Source organism: Clupea harengus, chromosome 11 (genome assembly GCF_900700415.2).
Source record: "Clupea harengus chromosome 11, Ch_v2.0.2, whole genome shotgun sequence".
Taxonomy (NCBI): domain Eukaryota; kingdom Metazoa; phylum Chordata; class Actinopteri; order Clupeiformes; family Clupeidae; genus Clupea; species Clupea harengus.
The window spans coordinates 18,144,794-18,159,623 of record NC_045162.1 but is presented as its reverse complement, the minus strand read 5'-3'; the positions used below and the strand labels follow the sequence as shown (position 1 = coordinate 18,159,623).

The window sequence follows — 14,830 nt, the reverse complement described above, 5'->3', positions numbered from 1 at the left end:
CATAAGGCTGTGCAAATTGAGGATTATTAGACATTTATGTAATCACCTGCTGTCGGCCGCTGTATGGATTAACCCATAATTACGCTGGAGCTGCCAAGGCAGGTGATTTTATATGAAATAATGAGCATAATGGCTGAGGAAAATGGCGTGGTCTCACTCCATACCATGCAGTATGTACTGCACAGGCTCCTGAAATCAGGGTCCCTTAGTGGCATTTTCATACACTTATACAAATAATGTTTCGAATGTGGGTCTGTCTTCTTTGTTTCCCTCTTTTTCATTTCTGTCATACTGTGTTGAGGTGTGGGATTGGGTTTACCAGGACTCCTGAATACAAGGGCAAGATTATTTGTAGCATAATTCACACAAAGGTAATTCAAAAAAAAAAAAAAAAGAAAAAAGATGCCTGTCTCACTTCATATTACGTGTACTCATTACAGTGCACTTACAGTACTATAGACAGTGTACTAATAAAGACCATATGCTCCTCATGTGAGTACATGTCATTACATATTTACATTATTAATTATTAACACTAACCTTAGAATAACATTACATGTAATATTACTATACCTCCTGTAAAAATATATTTAATAATTAATTAAGTAATATGTACATACTACCTAGGCACACTTCAAGTATAGTTACTAGGGTGCAACATTTCCATGATTCACATCTATGAGGAGATAACAATGGTGCCTCTGATGCGTAGCCTGGTCAAAAGAAGGGGGGGGGGGGGAATAATTGTAGTTTCAAGTTCTGGGCAGAAGACTATCTTCTGTAGCCCCGTCCACTGGTAACACTTACAAGAATGTGATCTTCCACCTCACAGCCTGGACATCCAGCCCCCAGCACTCTGGAAAACCAAGGGACTTATCAGACTTCCTCATGGACACAGTGATGTGGTGTGGCAATTCTGATGACTGGTTCAACAGAAGGGCAAAGGAGATAAACCTACTAAAGTTTATCTTGACATCAAGGTTTTCACAGATAGTATTGTAAAATGAGAGATGGGGGGGGGTTGTGAAAAACTATTGTTCATGGTCACACTGTCCATGGTCAACGCCAAGGACCAACTCATTCATTTTTGAAAACATAGAAATTCACTTGCGGTTGCAGACACATCTGTTTCTGTCTTTATGGTGTGCAGACACTTTGTCCCTTTGATTCAACTGATACCAGAGTTGTTTGATCAAGTTCAGGTGCGTTTTCCAAGAACCCCTTGCACACTGAACTCCACCAATGACATCACACCAGGCGTATGGTGCAGTCTGCGCAGCCTGTCACCCTCCCTTATCTATTCAGTCAGGACGCCCCTTTCTACTCTTTCTCAAAGGCATCTGGCTGGCTCAACACAGACGTTTTTGGCACCATGCACACCAAAGAGAAATGTTGGTAATGTACAAATATCTGTATTTTCTTTTCAAAGCACAGAGACAGACAGAACAGAACTCGACTAAATCTCCAAACTGAAGGTGTCCTCATGTGAATCCTGTAGTATAAAATAAGCAGTACATAGCAGAATAGCGTGTGTTCTCGTGTAGTTCTTGCTGCCAAAAGTATGTGTGTCTACCATTACAGAGATGCAGATTGCATTTCCTCAGATAGTAAAAGAAATTAAATGAACAGAAAAAAAGATGATATTGCTATATTTGGCAAATAATGTAATTTCTGTGGTCACAAAATCAAGCCTGAGGTAAACTCTCACAGTCAGCTTGATTTTCATCTTCATGCAATTTATAATATCAACTCCTATAAAACAAATAACAAATAAATGAAGTTAATCCATCACTATTGGCCTGAAGACTATGATTATACTTCTCTGGAACCAGACCAGACCAGGGAACTGTTACGCATTTTCCCCCACACCTTAGCAAGCCAAATCCAGTATCTACACCTTGTAGTAACTACAACTACAACTAAACCTACACAGTCTATTCAGCATTTAAACACACTTAAACTAGCACTGCAAAATCCCATTAATGTTTGATTTCAATGTCCGCTGATTGTGTGCTTCCCTGGCTCCCAGCTGCTGCTCGTTTGAGAACGTCAAGGAGACGACCGACTGGCTGCTGAGCCGGACGCGGCACCGGCCCAAGATCGCCGTGGTGTGTGGCTCGGGACTGGGCATCCTGGCAGACGGCGTCACCAACAAACAGACCTTCAGTTATGAGGACATCCCCAACTTCCCTGTTAGCACAGGTGAGACAGTGAGACATGTGCAAACTCCCAAGTCTTTAACTGGAGGCTCACAGTGTGTAATCTAATGCACTGCATTAGTGTCAAATGTACTTTGCACAGAGTAGAATGACAAAGTCTCCTGACCATGGTTGCCAGGTGTTGTTTTCTTTGATCTATTTGCGTTCTTGCTTCAAGTTTCACTTTAGACTTGAAATGTACAGAAACCTATGGAATTAACAACGGCCTTCAATCATACTTTGTGTTACTATACCTGATAAAACAAAGCGGGCCCTAGGCATCTTTTGTAATCTACAGGGCGTCTCCTTCTTGGAACTGTCTGATTTAGTGTCCTTGCTCCCTGTATCCCCTACTTTACCTGAAATACTCCCTCAGGGCTTTCAAAATGAATCAGTTATATTATTCTTGTCCTATTGAAGTCATAAATAGCCTTCAGCCATATCTGTTGTCATTAGACTCTCCAGACTGCTTTTCTCAGTATATATAATGGGGAAGAGACAAATAAAAATATGTTTACAGCCTTCAGTCATAATTAAGGCAGAACAGCAGATGTGTCGCACTAATATGTTGCAAGACTAATGAAAAAAATGCATTCAGGTGTGTGGGGATATTGGAGAGATTCTGTTTGGTTCTCCAGATTTCTTAGAATTCTAACTAAGGGCAGTTATTGTGTTTTGCCAGGTTCCGCCTGTGGCTGAGATACAGAGACTTAAAGCTTGTTGCTAAATGCACTGTATGTCCAACAAATTAAACTCCACCCAGGTTAAAATGAACTACGAATGAATAACTACTGGCCATGAATAAAATATCATGACCCGAGTAAAAATAGACCTGAATACCTGCCACAGGGCCTTCATATGATGAAATCCCACAGATTTTTAAATATTTACGATTCAGAGGTGAATGTATAATCACCAGAGGATCAAATGCAACTAATGATATTTGCCCTCCACATGACACAGGGGACTGTGCTATTTGTGCGTGTGTAGTATGTTTGTATATGTGTAGTACCAGTAAGTGACCACCAGTAAACATGACTGACTGTAAATGTATGTGATGTCCTTGTGTGTTCATGTGTGCTTGTTTGATTGCATTGTTTGTCTGTTTGTTTACGTGTGTGTGTGTGACTGTGTATGTGTGTGTGTGTGTGTGTGTCAAAAAGGTCATTTGGTCATAGTGTAATGTGTATCAAACTGATGATTTATTGCACCTATTTACTGAGTCAAAGAAAATAGGTGTTGGAGAGGTGAAGTGTAATCATCCTTTTAATTTCAGTTGGTGTTGCAATCTCCCATCCAATCCCATGGTTAATTCCACTTGTCAGTATTGGTTAATGGGACCTCCAAGCCCCTAGATGTAATGCCTTATAATTAGGAAGACTAATTGATACCTAGTTAAGTACTGACTCCCTTGAGCACTCTTCCTTTGGAAATGGGATGGGAACAGTAAGCTGCAAACTCACAGCAATTCTTCTGACATTTGACTGCCCCCCCCCCCCCCCCCCCCCTCACAAAGCTTAGTATTGCCTCAGTAGACCTACTTTACGGAATAATATATTAATTCTCACCTCTGTCACAGAGAACTTCCTGCTTGTGATTGATCTTAGCATTTTGCTATATGACATTTCTTTAAAATGTGAAGTCTGACTGAGCTTGGTGTATTGAAAGTGTTACAAACGAAACATAAATAAAGTCGAGATTCACTGTCTGGGACTGTACACCGCTACCTTCTCTCTCACTAATGCATTTGTTTTGCCACCCTGCTAAGTTGTACCAAAAATGACAAATTGGGACATGCTCATTAAAATGTTAATGTGCTCATTAATTTTAGAATGTTTTTTTTAATATATATAAAATAAATTTCACGGACAGAGTAATAACCGCTCTGTGATTATCCCAGTGCCATTTGTCAATGCTCACAGAAGAAAAGAGCGAGTGACTTAAGAAACACAGTCACAATTATTCAGAGCCCAGTCTCATTACTCTGCACATTTTAGAGCCCAAATAAATCTCTCTAGGCAGAACTCAAGGTTATATTAACATAATCTCCCTCTACACATCCTGGGAGAACCTAAGGTCCAACTTTGCAATAAGTCCCTTTCAAAGATCCTGAATAATACTAAAGAGCAGAGGGGGGCAAACTGCTGCAAAGATGGTTCTTACGTGGGTCGTTCCTGAAACGTTTTCCGTAAGAAAAGCACATAAGAAGGGCTCTCCAAAGCTTAAAAGGATACTTTACAACTAAGACTTATAAGAGAGCAAAAAAGACATTAAACAGAATATTCTTCATGAGAGATAGAGCCTTTAAAGATTCTGTTTTGGAGGCAAGCCAAACCAGCCCTGAAAGGTTCTACATCACACTCTTTTGAAAATGGGAGTTGTGTTGCTCAAATTCTCTGCATGGTCTTTTTAGCATTGTTTTTTTTTATATGGCAACGAGCGTTCTAATTGGCTAATGCGTAGTCATGCCAGCCGCGTATTGCCCTCCTCACCGGTCAATACGGATCCGTATTGCCCTCTGACTAAATTTTTTAAATGAGCGAAAGCGTTCAGTCTGAGTTTTACTATCCAGACGAAAATGAAAACATCAACAACCCTGAGGAAATTCAGAAGAAGCGAAGATTTGTTATTGAAAGTGATGATGAAGACTAGAAACTATAGTTTGAATCACTTGTTTTGTTACTTTTAAAATTAAAGCCATTTTAGCTGAGCCGTTTTTTCCCATCCCCATCCAAATATGAACCAGGCCCAACACGCCATTAGGCAGATTAGCCATGGCCTTGGACAGCTGCTGTGGTTCTCACCCTTGAGAGTGAGAGAGTGAGAGAGCGGAGAGTAAATACTCACTGCAAGGAAGAGTGGATCTGATAAAGCCCTCTGTGGAGACTGGGATCTCTCTCCATTCAGTGGGATCCTTTGTCTCAAGGTATTGAAGAAATAGGGGACTAGAAAGGGAGAGGACCATCTCTCATGTTATTATCATTGTTTGAGGAAAACTGAGTGGAGCACCAGTGATACACTGCAGAACACTTTGTTAGTTATCAGAGGGAAAGATAACTTGGGAGCTCCTCTGATGTGTTAACTTAATGTGTTAATCTGTGTATGTGTGTGTGTGTGTGTGTGTGTGTGTGTTTGTGTGTGTGCGTGTGCGTGTGCGTGTGTGTGGGTGGGTGTGTGTGTGTTTGCACATGTGTGTCCCTTTGTAGTTCCCGGTCATGAGGGGCGTCTGGTCTTTGGCTACGTGAAAGATAAGGCCTGTGTTTTCATGCAAGGCCGGGTTCATCTTTACGAGGGGTACACATTGTGTAAGGTAAGTCCAAACTATCATCAGGAGGGACTATTATCTGCGTCAGCTAGAGTTCATATCCCACACTTCATGCTGTTACCACCATGTCTGAGAAATTGTATTTTAAACAATAATATTGTTACAAAGATACTGCCCATGTGCTTTTGACACCACGGAGACACTCAAATATGCACACAGTTCTCTTTTATTTTCTTTGGCTTTTTCTTTCCTGAATAATGTATCTAATACATCAAGCCATTCATTCAGTGTGCTTTAAGTAAAGGGAAGGATTACATTTTCATTGGCCAGCTATATTTACTCCACAGGAGCATCTCCGCTAATAACATTTCCATCCCACCGTGCAGCTAGCACTACATCAATATGGTGCAGACGTCGAGCTGTAGAGTGCGCCTCTCATTTGTAATCCTTAGACATGCAGTGGTTGCTGAGTCGGGATGTTTGAGAAATTCACCTGGAGAGCAGGCTTTACTTATAGTAGCAATCAGCAGTCTCAGATAAAAAAGATGCCAGTAGCAGTGAATGGGGCTTGTTCTCCTCTCCTGTCTCTCACCCCTCGACTCGTCCCCCTTTCTCTCTCGACAAGGACAAAGGAACTGGTGTGAAACGGCTCCTATTTGTAAAGCAGGGAGTACCTGGAAACTGTAGCATACACCATTAGCCTGATCCATCACAGTTCAAGAGGGGGGGGGACTAAAAAAAAGAAACACACACACATGCAGAGAAGGAAAGGGAACAGTGCTTCAGCTTCTTAGTCCATGGGGAAATCTACGCCCTTAACCACACTCTGTTCATTTTGTGTTTTCCCATTTGGAGGCGTGAGCAGATGTATGCCAAATGAAAGTTCCTTCCCTGTTTTTGGCAACATGAAGGCCACAATATAGCCTATTTACAAGTCTGTCATGTCAAGGGAATAGTACAGCACAATACAGAGGTATACAAAGGTGTTTAGTGCCAGTGTAAAACTGAGTGAAATCATTCATTAAAACAATGTTTAAGCTTTCAAATCCATACAGGACTTGTCAGTCAGTGTCAATAAATCCTGCTGTCGGGTGGGAGCTCTTGGTGGCATTGGGATGCCGCTCTCGTCTGCCCTCTCTGCCCCCCTGCCAGCGCTGTTGTGAAAACAGCATAAATTCCGGCTGCTCTTGGCCTGTGTCACCCCTGCGGTCTGAGGTGGCGAGAACTCAAATTTACACACGTCTCCCCCCGGGGGAATCATTTATCTGTCGCACTGTGTGCCAAGGATCCACTTTGTCCCAAATTGCTGAGGACCCATATCTTCCTGTCGTGGCTCTATCTCTCTCTTTCTCTCTCTTCTGGTGGGGGTAGGGGCTGCTGTCAGGGTAATTGTGACGCTGACAACATGACACAGCACATTATGGTCAAACGTCACGGACGCCGCATGCCACCGGAGGTGATGCAAAGCCTTCTTCGCTCTCAGCGCGGGACCCTGCAATTCAATCTAGCCATGCTTTATCTTAATCAGCACTAATGATATCTTGGAGGGGATGGGGGGGGGGGGGGGGGGGGGTGGAGGTGGTGGTGGTGCAGGTTTGCTAAAGATACTCCGACTCTTTGTCTTTTGCTTTCTGTGCTCAGATCCTCATTCATCCATACCCCACCTGATTTTATCATTCTCAATACAGCACCGAGTGCTGAGAAAGCCACTGAATGAAACTTCCAGCTCAGGCCTGCAGAAACACACTGGGCTCGCCTGGGAAGGCCTTAAAGGAGCATGGAAGGCTGGGCATGTTTTATGCTCTAGTGTTTTCTTGTGTTCTAGTAATATGAGACACTGGGGTTGTTATGATGCAGCACCACTTGGCAAGGTCACGAAGCCATATTGGATCTTATATGGTGGATGGAAACAGATATAGAGAAAGTGTGCTGATGAAAAGGTCAGATGCTTTTGCAATGATCGTCACCCTCGCGGGGCCAAAAGCATTGCCGCTTTCTTCCCGGTGCAAACATCACAGACACTAAATTCAATACCCAATAATTATGTCCTTGTGTGTATGTAAGTCAATATAAATGTAGGTCTTCTCTCCCTTCCTCCCTCTCCTCCCTTCTGTCACACACACACACACACACACACACACACACACACACACACACACACACACACACATACACACACATAAACGTATTCATGCAAAATCGATGACATTTCAGTGCACGGCAGTATTGTTACGTTTTAAGCTGTAGATAATTTCATTCAGCCTTCAAAAGTTCACCCTTCATAGTTCTCCAAAGGCGCACCCCTCGCAGTTGAGCTGTGTCGTGCGCTATGCAGCTCTCCTCTCATTTCTAAGGGCTACGTAGATGTGCATGAGCGAGCCCATTCAGGCCGCAATGTCATCTCTCCTCTCCGCAGTCACCCGGTAACGCAAGGCATATCTAGCCCCACGACTGCTTTTGTGCTCGCTAGCTCATTTGTTGTGAATGTCTTGTTGGCATGGGAAGTAATATAGAGGTTAATTAGACAGTTTGCTTAGTTAGCCCCTCTATGACCCATGTTTTTTCATCCCTCCTCCATCTCTCTCTCTCTCTCTCTCAATCTCTCTCTTCTCCTGTTGGAATGCAAAGACAGGCTTCCTGCCCCAGGTGGGTCTTTATCAGACTGCTGGGTTCAATCTGATAGTCAGTGCGGCGCTAAAGAATTGCATCACAGCTCGGCTGCACTCACCCTCTCCCTCTCACTCTCTCTCTATCTCTCTCTCTCTCTCTCTCTTCGTGGGTGGAAGTGATGGTAGGTAGGGAGGGGTGAGATGAGTGCCTGATGGAGGAGAGTTATAGGTCATGCTTTCCTGATTGCATTTTTAGGCTGTGCAGGTTTTCACCCAAACTCCTCTCAGCATCTCAGCTGCAGCTCCATGCTTGTGTTCCTTGTGCCTTCACAGGGAAAAAGCCTTATGGCTGCTGCGGGGCGAGCAATAAAACTGAGCTGCTTGACACAGGCCAGGTGAGAGCGAGAGAAGAGAGGGAGAGCGAGATGAGGGTGACCACTGAAGTGTGGATTTCAGGTCTTGTATTTCCAGAATCATAACCCTGCTATAAAGCCGTCAGGGCCCGGCATAAATTTCGGTTCCCTCGGCTCACTGCACAAGCTTACGGTAAAATTGATCGCGGGAAGATCCAGTAAAACAGAGCAGAGTTCATGAATTCAGTGATTTGATTTTCTTCCATGTCATGTGCAGTGGTGCGTCGCCTCTTCTGCTCTTAAACGTGCAGCCATCTTTAACGAGCGCAAAGCTAACGACGGGGCTGGATGCGAGTGGGAGGGGTCCCGAGGCATGACTTCTTTGAGGCTTTGCTCCTCCGAGGATTCAATTCCCTCCAACCTCCCCTCTGTCAGCTAGGGTTTGAGTCAATTCTGACCCCAATCCTTTAGTTTTTTTTCTTTCTTTTTTTTCAAAAATGCTTTTTTTTCCACCACCTGTCTTCCCATCATGTTTCGCCTGTGTGGAGCTCTGACTGTGGGTTCCACCGGTGGCACCGGCCGTGGCGGTAGCTTCGCCGTGTTCTTCTCGGGTCCATCAGAGAGAGTGAGAGAGCGAGGAAGAGCGAGCGGGGCTGACAGACTGTGACATCCCTATTGAGCTGTGCTATACTGAGCCCGCTAGTTCATTGCTCATCTCCCCCTTCAGGGTGACACGTCCCGTAATGGGGCTTCTGTACAATCCTATATTTATCTCATTTACAGAGCCCCAGACCACTCCATCACCTGCTCACGGCCACAGCGGCTCACCAACACCCTCACCCACCAGTACTGTACGTGTGTGTATGTGTGTGTGTGTCAATTGGACGGAAGGGGAGAGAGATTTGACATGTGGGAGGGGTGTAGGTGAAGGCATGGTGGGTCTGTGTGTGTATCTGAAGATGGCTGGGGAGAACGTGTTTGGGATAAATATGGTCTGTGTATGAACATATGTTTCTGTGTTTGTGTTTCAGTGTGTGTCTGTGCAGCTGTGTGACTTGTATGAGAATGTGTGTGTATGGGCATCTATGGAGAGGGCATTTATGTGCATCGTTACAGTCCCTCACAAGCCCTTTGTGTGCCACCTTCTCTTCAAAACATCGCCATCTCACCCCTGCGCACCCCTGCTCCACACCCGCCTTCATTTCCCATCATGCTGTGGGCCTGCGCATGCTCATTAGGACAGTCCCCTGCCTGCCTGCCTGACTGACCATTCGCCTTGTCCCACTCTCATGTTCCGTCTCCCTCTTTCTTTCTCTTTCTCCTTTTCTCTTCCTCTTTCTCTCTCTTCCTGCAGGTCACGTACCCGGTGCGGATCTTCAAGCTGATGGGAGTGGAGACCATTATAGTAACAAATGCCTCAGGAGGCCTGTGTGAGGACTACAAAGTGGGAGATATTATGATCATTAAGGACCACATTAACTTGCCGGGCTTTGCTGGACAGCACCCACTGTGCGGCCCCAATGATGAACGGTAGGAAAAACAGAAAGGAAGAGTGAGAGAAAGAGAAGCAGAATCAAATATAGAGAATTTGTGTGGGTGCGCACCTCCTGTGAGTTAAAGAGAGGGAGTAAGGGACAGTGAGACAGAAAGAGTGATAGACAGAAAGAGTGATCGACAGAAAGAGTGACATACAGAGAGAGTGATAGACAGAGAGAGTGATAGACAGAAAGGGTGATCGACAGAGAGAGTGATAGACAGAGAGAGAGTGATAGACAGAAAGAGTGATAGACAGAAAGAGTGATCGACAGAGAGAGTGATAGACAGAGAGAGTGATAGACAGAAAGAGTGATCGACAAAGAGAGTGATAGACAGAAAGAGTGATAGACAGAGAGAGAGTGATAGACAGAAAGAGTGATAGACAGAGAAAGTGATAGACAGAAAGAGTGATAGACAGAGAGAGTGATAGACAGAGAGTGTGCATTGGCAATAGCAACAAAGAGGGGAGGCTTTTTCTCCAGAGAGCGAACATGTAACTGAATCATTATAGTACTGGTTTCTTCAGTTGGTAAGATGAAATAGAAAAAAGTGTATAGAATTTGACATACTTCACATGACGTCAGAATTCGATAATACAGAAATAAAGTCAGTGTTGCTATTTACAATGACACAGTACAGACAGTCACAAACACAACCATAAATTACTTTTAGAGTCTCTAACAAAACAGAGAGGCATTTACTCAGCTTTGAGAGTGTCTGCTTTCCTCATCCACTCCTTACTCTGTTTCAGGTTTGGGATCCGGTTCCCCTGCATGTCGGACGCCTACAGTAAAGACCTGAGGAAGCTGGCCCTGTCAGTGGGCAGTGACCTGGGCTACTCCAACTTCATCCGGGAGGGCGTCTACTGCATGGTGAGCGGGCCCAACTTTGAGACCATCGCAGAGGCCCGCATGCTGCACATCCTGGGGAGTGACTCAGTCGGTAAGAGCACACGAGGCACATCACATGCAGCTGCAGCAATTAGTTAAGTTTGCTCACGCCTGGCAAGGCAATGGGTGGCCCCAGTGTCTATTGACTGTCTGCTTTGAATGAAATATCATCACCAACAGTAACTGATTAAGAGCCAAAATGACCTCTTCACACTGCTTCTCTGGTGTGCAGTGATTAGCATCAGATACAACCAGCAAGTTCTGTTCATTCTTACATTTCCATTGACCTCTTGAGTTAAACAGACATAGCAATAGAGAGAGTCATCCATTTTAGGAGCGCTCTTTGGGAATTGAACCAATGGCCTTTGATTCTGTGAACATGAGCTGAGTAATAACAGAAGTGCGAACAGTCCTCTTTATTAAAGGGGCACTAAGTGGATGACCTGGGGGCCTGTCTGTTGTTTGTTCTGTAGGAAATGGCACCTTGACTACTGTTAACTGTGCTAAATGGTACCTCATTAATAAATTACGGTTTTAACATCAGGCCATTTTAATGGAGGTTACCCATGCTAATTACAGCAGCATTTGACTCGCTCGGAGATTGAGAATCTGGTTTGCAACCACTAATGTTTGTGCTTTAGATTACATTACACAAGAACTGGTTAAATATGAATGCACAGTTGCCGTCTTAATTGTTTCTACAACCAGTGGTAATCCAATTCAGAAACGAAAACACCTTTGTCACTGTGGTATTAAAACCTGACAGCAGTTTTACCGCCTCGCCTCGCCATCCACAGCCAACGGGTGTGGTGCGTAGGGAACAAACGCCGCCGAGGGATGTTGGCATTTTTCAGTTACATGCCTCCATCATGGATGTGATGGTGGCCAGCTCCCTGCAGGGAGGCAAGCGAGTCCTCCTCATTAAGTATTAACAGTGAGAACGGCAGCAACAGCGCTCGCTTATTAATGATGCAGTGCGGGCTCCTGCCGGCTCTTTTTCCACCACAGAGCTAATTGCCATTTAATTAAGAGCCCCTGCTTTTTTCTCCTACTCTCTCGCTCTCTGTCTCTCTCTTTCTCTCCCTCTCTCTCTCTCTCTTCTCCACCCCATCCCCCAGGCATGAGCACGGTTCCTGAGGTGACGGTGGCCAAGCACGCCGGCCTGCGGGTCCTTGGCATCTCGCTCATCACCAACAAGGTGTCGCTGGACTACAGCCGTGAGGAGAAGGCCAACCACGAGGAGGTCCTGGAGACTGGGCAAATGCGGGCCGAGATGCTGCAGAAGCTGCTGCAGACGCTCATCAGCCGCTACGACCAGCTCGACAGCAACCAGATGGAGAGCCTCAACAGCCATTAGAACAGCAGAGCATCTCCCTCCCCAAACCCTCAGGCACCTCACTTCAGCTTTAGACCTCTGCTGCCCATAAAAGAGTGTTGCAGAGTTCTTTTGACAAACTACGCTATACACCATTGAGTAAAATGAAACTCCAACCAGCTATGGTTGCGAGAGATCAGCTTTTTCTTTATGTTTGCCAACAGTACCTATAAAGTATATGGTGTGTGTGTGAGTGTGTGTGTGCGTGTTTGTGTGTGTGTGTGTGTGTATGCAGAGAGCATGTTGAGAGGGGATTAGGAGGATGTGATACAAAGTCAAAGGACCCCTGTTTTTCTTTTAACTTCCTGATTACCATGACCTCTCCTTGACCCATAGAGGCGACTGCCATCCTTTTGAAACGAAACCGCATCTTGTCTGAAGGCTTCTTCCATGTCCTCCCAGGATCTTTTTATGCTGACTGAATGGCTAATTAAGAGCTGTCTCAGAAGAGAAAGCTCCATCATTGTGCCACCGACATCACCTTTGGCCTTCCACAGAAGCCCCCGACCATTAAGGCAGAGCTTTGATCAGGCTCATAAAAGTCCACCAAAGCACCTCTGCATGAGCTCCCAGGGTTGAGGTATGTTCAAGGACCAAGGACTAACTTCTTCCTCCCTCTGTGAAGATATCTTAAAGCAATCTGTTTGCTCCAGTTTAACATCATGGTGGTGGTGCTGGTGGTTGTGTGTGTGTGTGTGTCTGAGTGTGCAGGTTTTTGTGTGTGTGTAAAAGCAGCCACCCATCTCGCCATCAACCCACACACCTGCACCTGTATTCTGCCACCCCATCAATCACCTGCCACCGGCTGCCTGCTGATTAGACCTTCCTCTGACTAGACTGGACAGTGGACACACACAGACACACATGCATACACACTCAGGCAAAGGTAGAGCTTTCCCCGCAAATGTATTTGAAACATATTTAGCGACCCATGTTTATTTCCTGAAGGGACAAAAAAGAGGAAAAAAACATGCATTAAGGGCATGAATGGTGCTCATTCTATAGAAGGAAAACCTTGACCTCAGGAGGTACAGTATATTTCTGACCTGATTAAAGATATTACAAGCTATTTCCTTAAAATGTGTATTGTCAGGACACCACCACTCTTTAATAAGAGAATAGAGTGGTTGTGAACTTACATAGCAGAGATATCAACATACACAACCCTTCAGCGAGGGAACGGCCATCCACTTTCCCAACACACATACCAAGGAGGGAGTGAAACTCGCAATTCAGTCAAGATCTGCGTAGTGGCATCAGTGAGCATTGTAATGACATGATTACCTAATTAGTGGCTAATTGAGTCCTGATTGTGGGTGATGATTAGACAGTGTGTGGAGTGTCCTTATAGAATACAATGTCATGTGAACCTCATCGGTTTCCCTAAAGACATGGAAGAAGAAATGGGGGCTGCTATTTTACAAGGGCATATCATTCCTGCATCTTCACTTTATTTCTGGGATACAGCAGGTGCAGGTGTGCAGATCATTTTAATCTCCTGATCTCACTGTAGATAATCAGAAAACATGACTTCAAGTAGTGATGAACTAGTGGTATGTAAACATGATGGAAGGCACATGGGAATACGTCAATCAAAACACACCAGGAAACAAAAATGATTCACGTTCTTCTGGTTTGGAACTTTCTCTGAAATGTGACTACGGCAAAGCACTTTGCTATGAATTTGATTGATTACTTTCTAATTGTATTCATTCATGGTTATCCAAGCATTACACGTCTCTCTGTATCTCCAGACATTTATTTCCCAGTGCATTCTCAACACATTCAAACAGCATTGGAACACAGTGTGATAAGTCAATCACAATTGATCAAAATCATTTTATGGTTGGTAAACAGCTTTTCATTGTTGATATTGTTCTTCAGTTAATTAAAGCAAGTTGACAATAATTTCAAATCGTGTTGTTTCATGGCAACATTAACAAGGATAATTAAAGAAAAAGATTACTGTTGCATCCTTAAAAACAACATGAACATAGCTGAGAGGGGGCTGCATGGCCTGAGATGAGAGATGGTTGTTGCCTTTAATCTATTTACCTTGGGGACATATGGAAATCTAAAAAATATAATGTTTGCCAAAGATAAATTAAGGAAAACTAATTTATGTATTTGAAATCTTTATCAAGTAGGCATCAATAGTGGTACTGTACAAAACAGACAATTGCCCTCATGCCATCCTATTTTAATTGACTTGCAAACATTAATTTAAAGCTAATCACAGATTCCATTAGCTGAGCACTGAACTCTCAGGGTCTGACTTAGCCCTCTTTTATTTTCTTCTAATGTCAATATCCAAAAGGTAAAGACACAGAATGACTGTGTAAAAAAAAAAAGCAATGGATGGCATCTTGCAACCTCAGCATGAAAGAAACGGTGCACCTTCTCTCAGCCTCAAAGTAAGACCTAACGTGGGCTGGAATAAATCCTTCATCGAAATGCCATCTGAACTTTGACCCCTTAAGCTGTGACAGCCCCACCAGGAAATTAAAGAAACTGCAAAGGCTCCTGTATCTTTCGCAGTGGTGCAAGCTTCTGAATCACTGGGGAAAATGAAAAGACCAATCCTCAGCAACTTACAGGCCTGTC

General features: G+C 44.2%; 1 protein-coding gene across 2 annotated transcripts; it reads left to right on the top strand.

Moving 5' to 3' along the window:
- Window positions 1-1,227: 1,227 nt before the first annotated feature.
- pnp4b (purine nucleoside phosphorylase 4b) lies at window positions 1,228-14,134 on the top strand. Of its 2 annotated transcripts, none has more exons than XM_031576435.2 (6): window positions 1,228-1,391; window positions 2,030-2,202; window positions 5,405-5,508; window positions 9,780-9,955; window positions 10,713-10,903; window positions 11,970-14,134. In XM_031576435.2, exons 1-6 carry the CDS (start codon window positions 1,243-1,245, stop codon window positions 12,206-12,208), a joined length of 1,032 nt encoding a protein of 343 aa, XP_031432295.1. In that variant the 5' UTR covers window positions 1,228-1,242; the 3' UTR covers window positions 12,209-14,134. The 2 variants fall into 2 exon arrangements, with proteins under 2 accessions (XP_031432295.1, XP_012678369.1); XM_012822915.3 differs by having other exon boundaries at window positions 1,294-1,395.
- Window positions 14,135-14,830: the final 696 nt, after the last annotated feature.

Coding starts and splice junctions, on each gene's coding strand:
- pnp4b (XM_031576435.2), top strand. CDS start 1,243: ATGACATCACACCAGGCGTATGGTGCAGTCTGCGCAGCCTGTCACCCT. Junction 2,203..5,404: donor CAACTTCCCTGTTAGCACAG/GTGAGACAGTGA, acceptor GTCCCTTTGTAG/TTCCCGGTCATGAGGGGCGT. Junction 9,956..10,712: donor TGCGGCCCCAATGATGAACG/GTAGGAAAAACA, acceptor ACTCTGTTTCAG/GTTTGGGATCCGGTTCCCCT.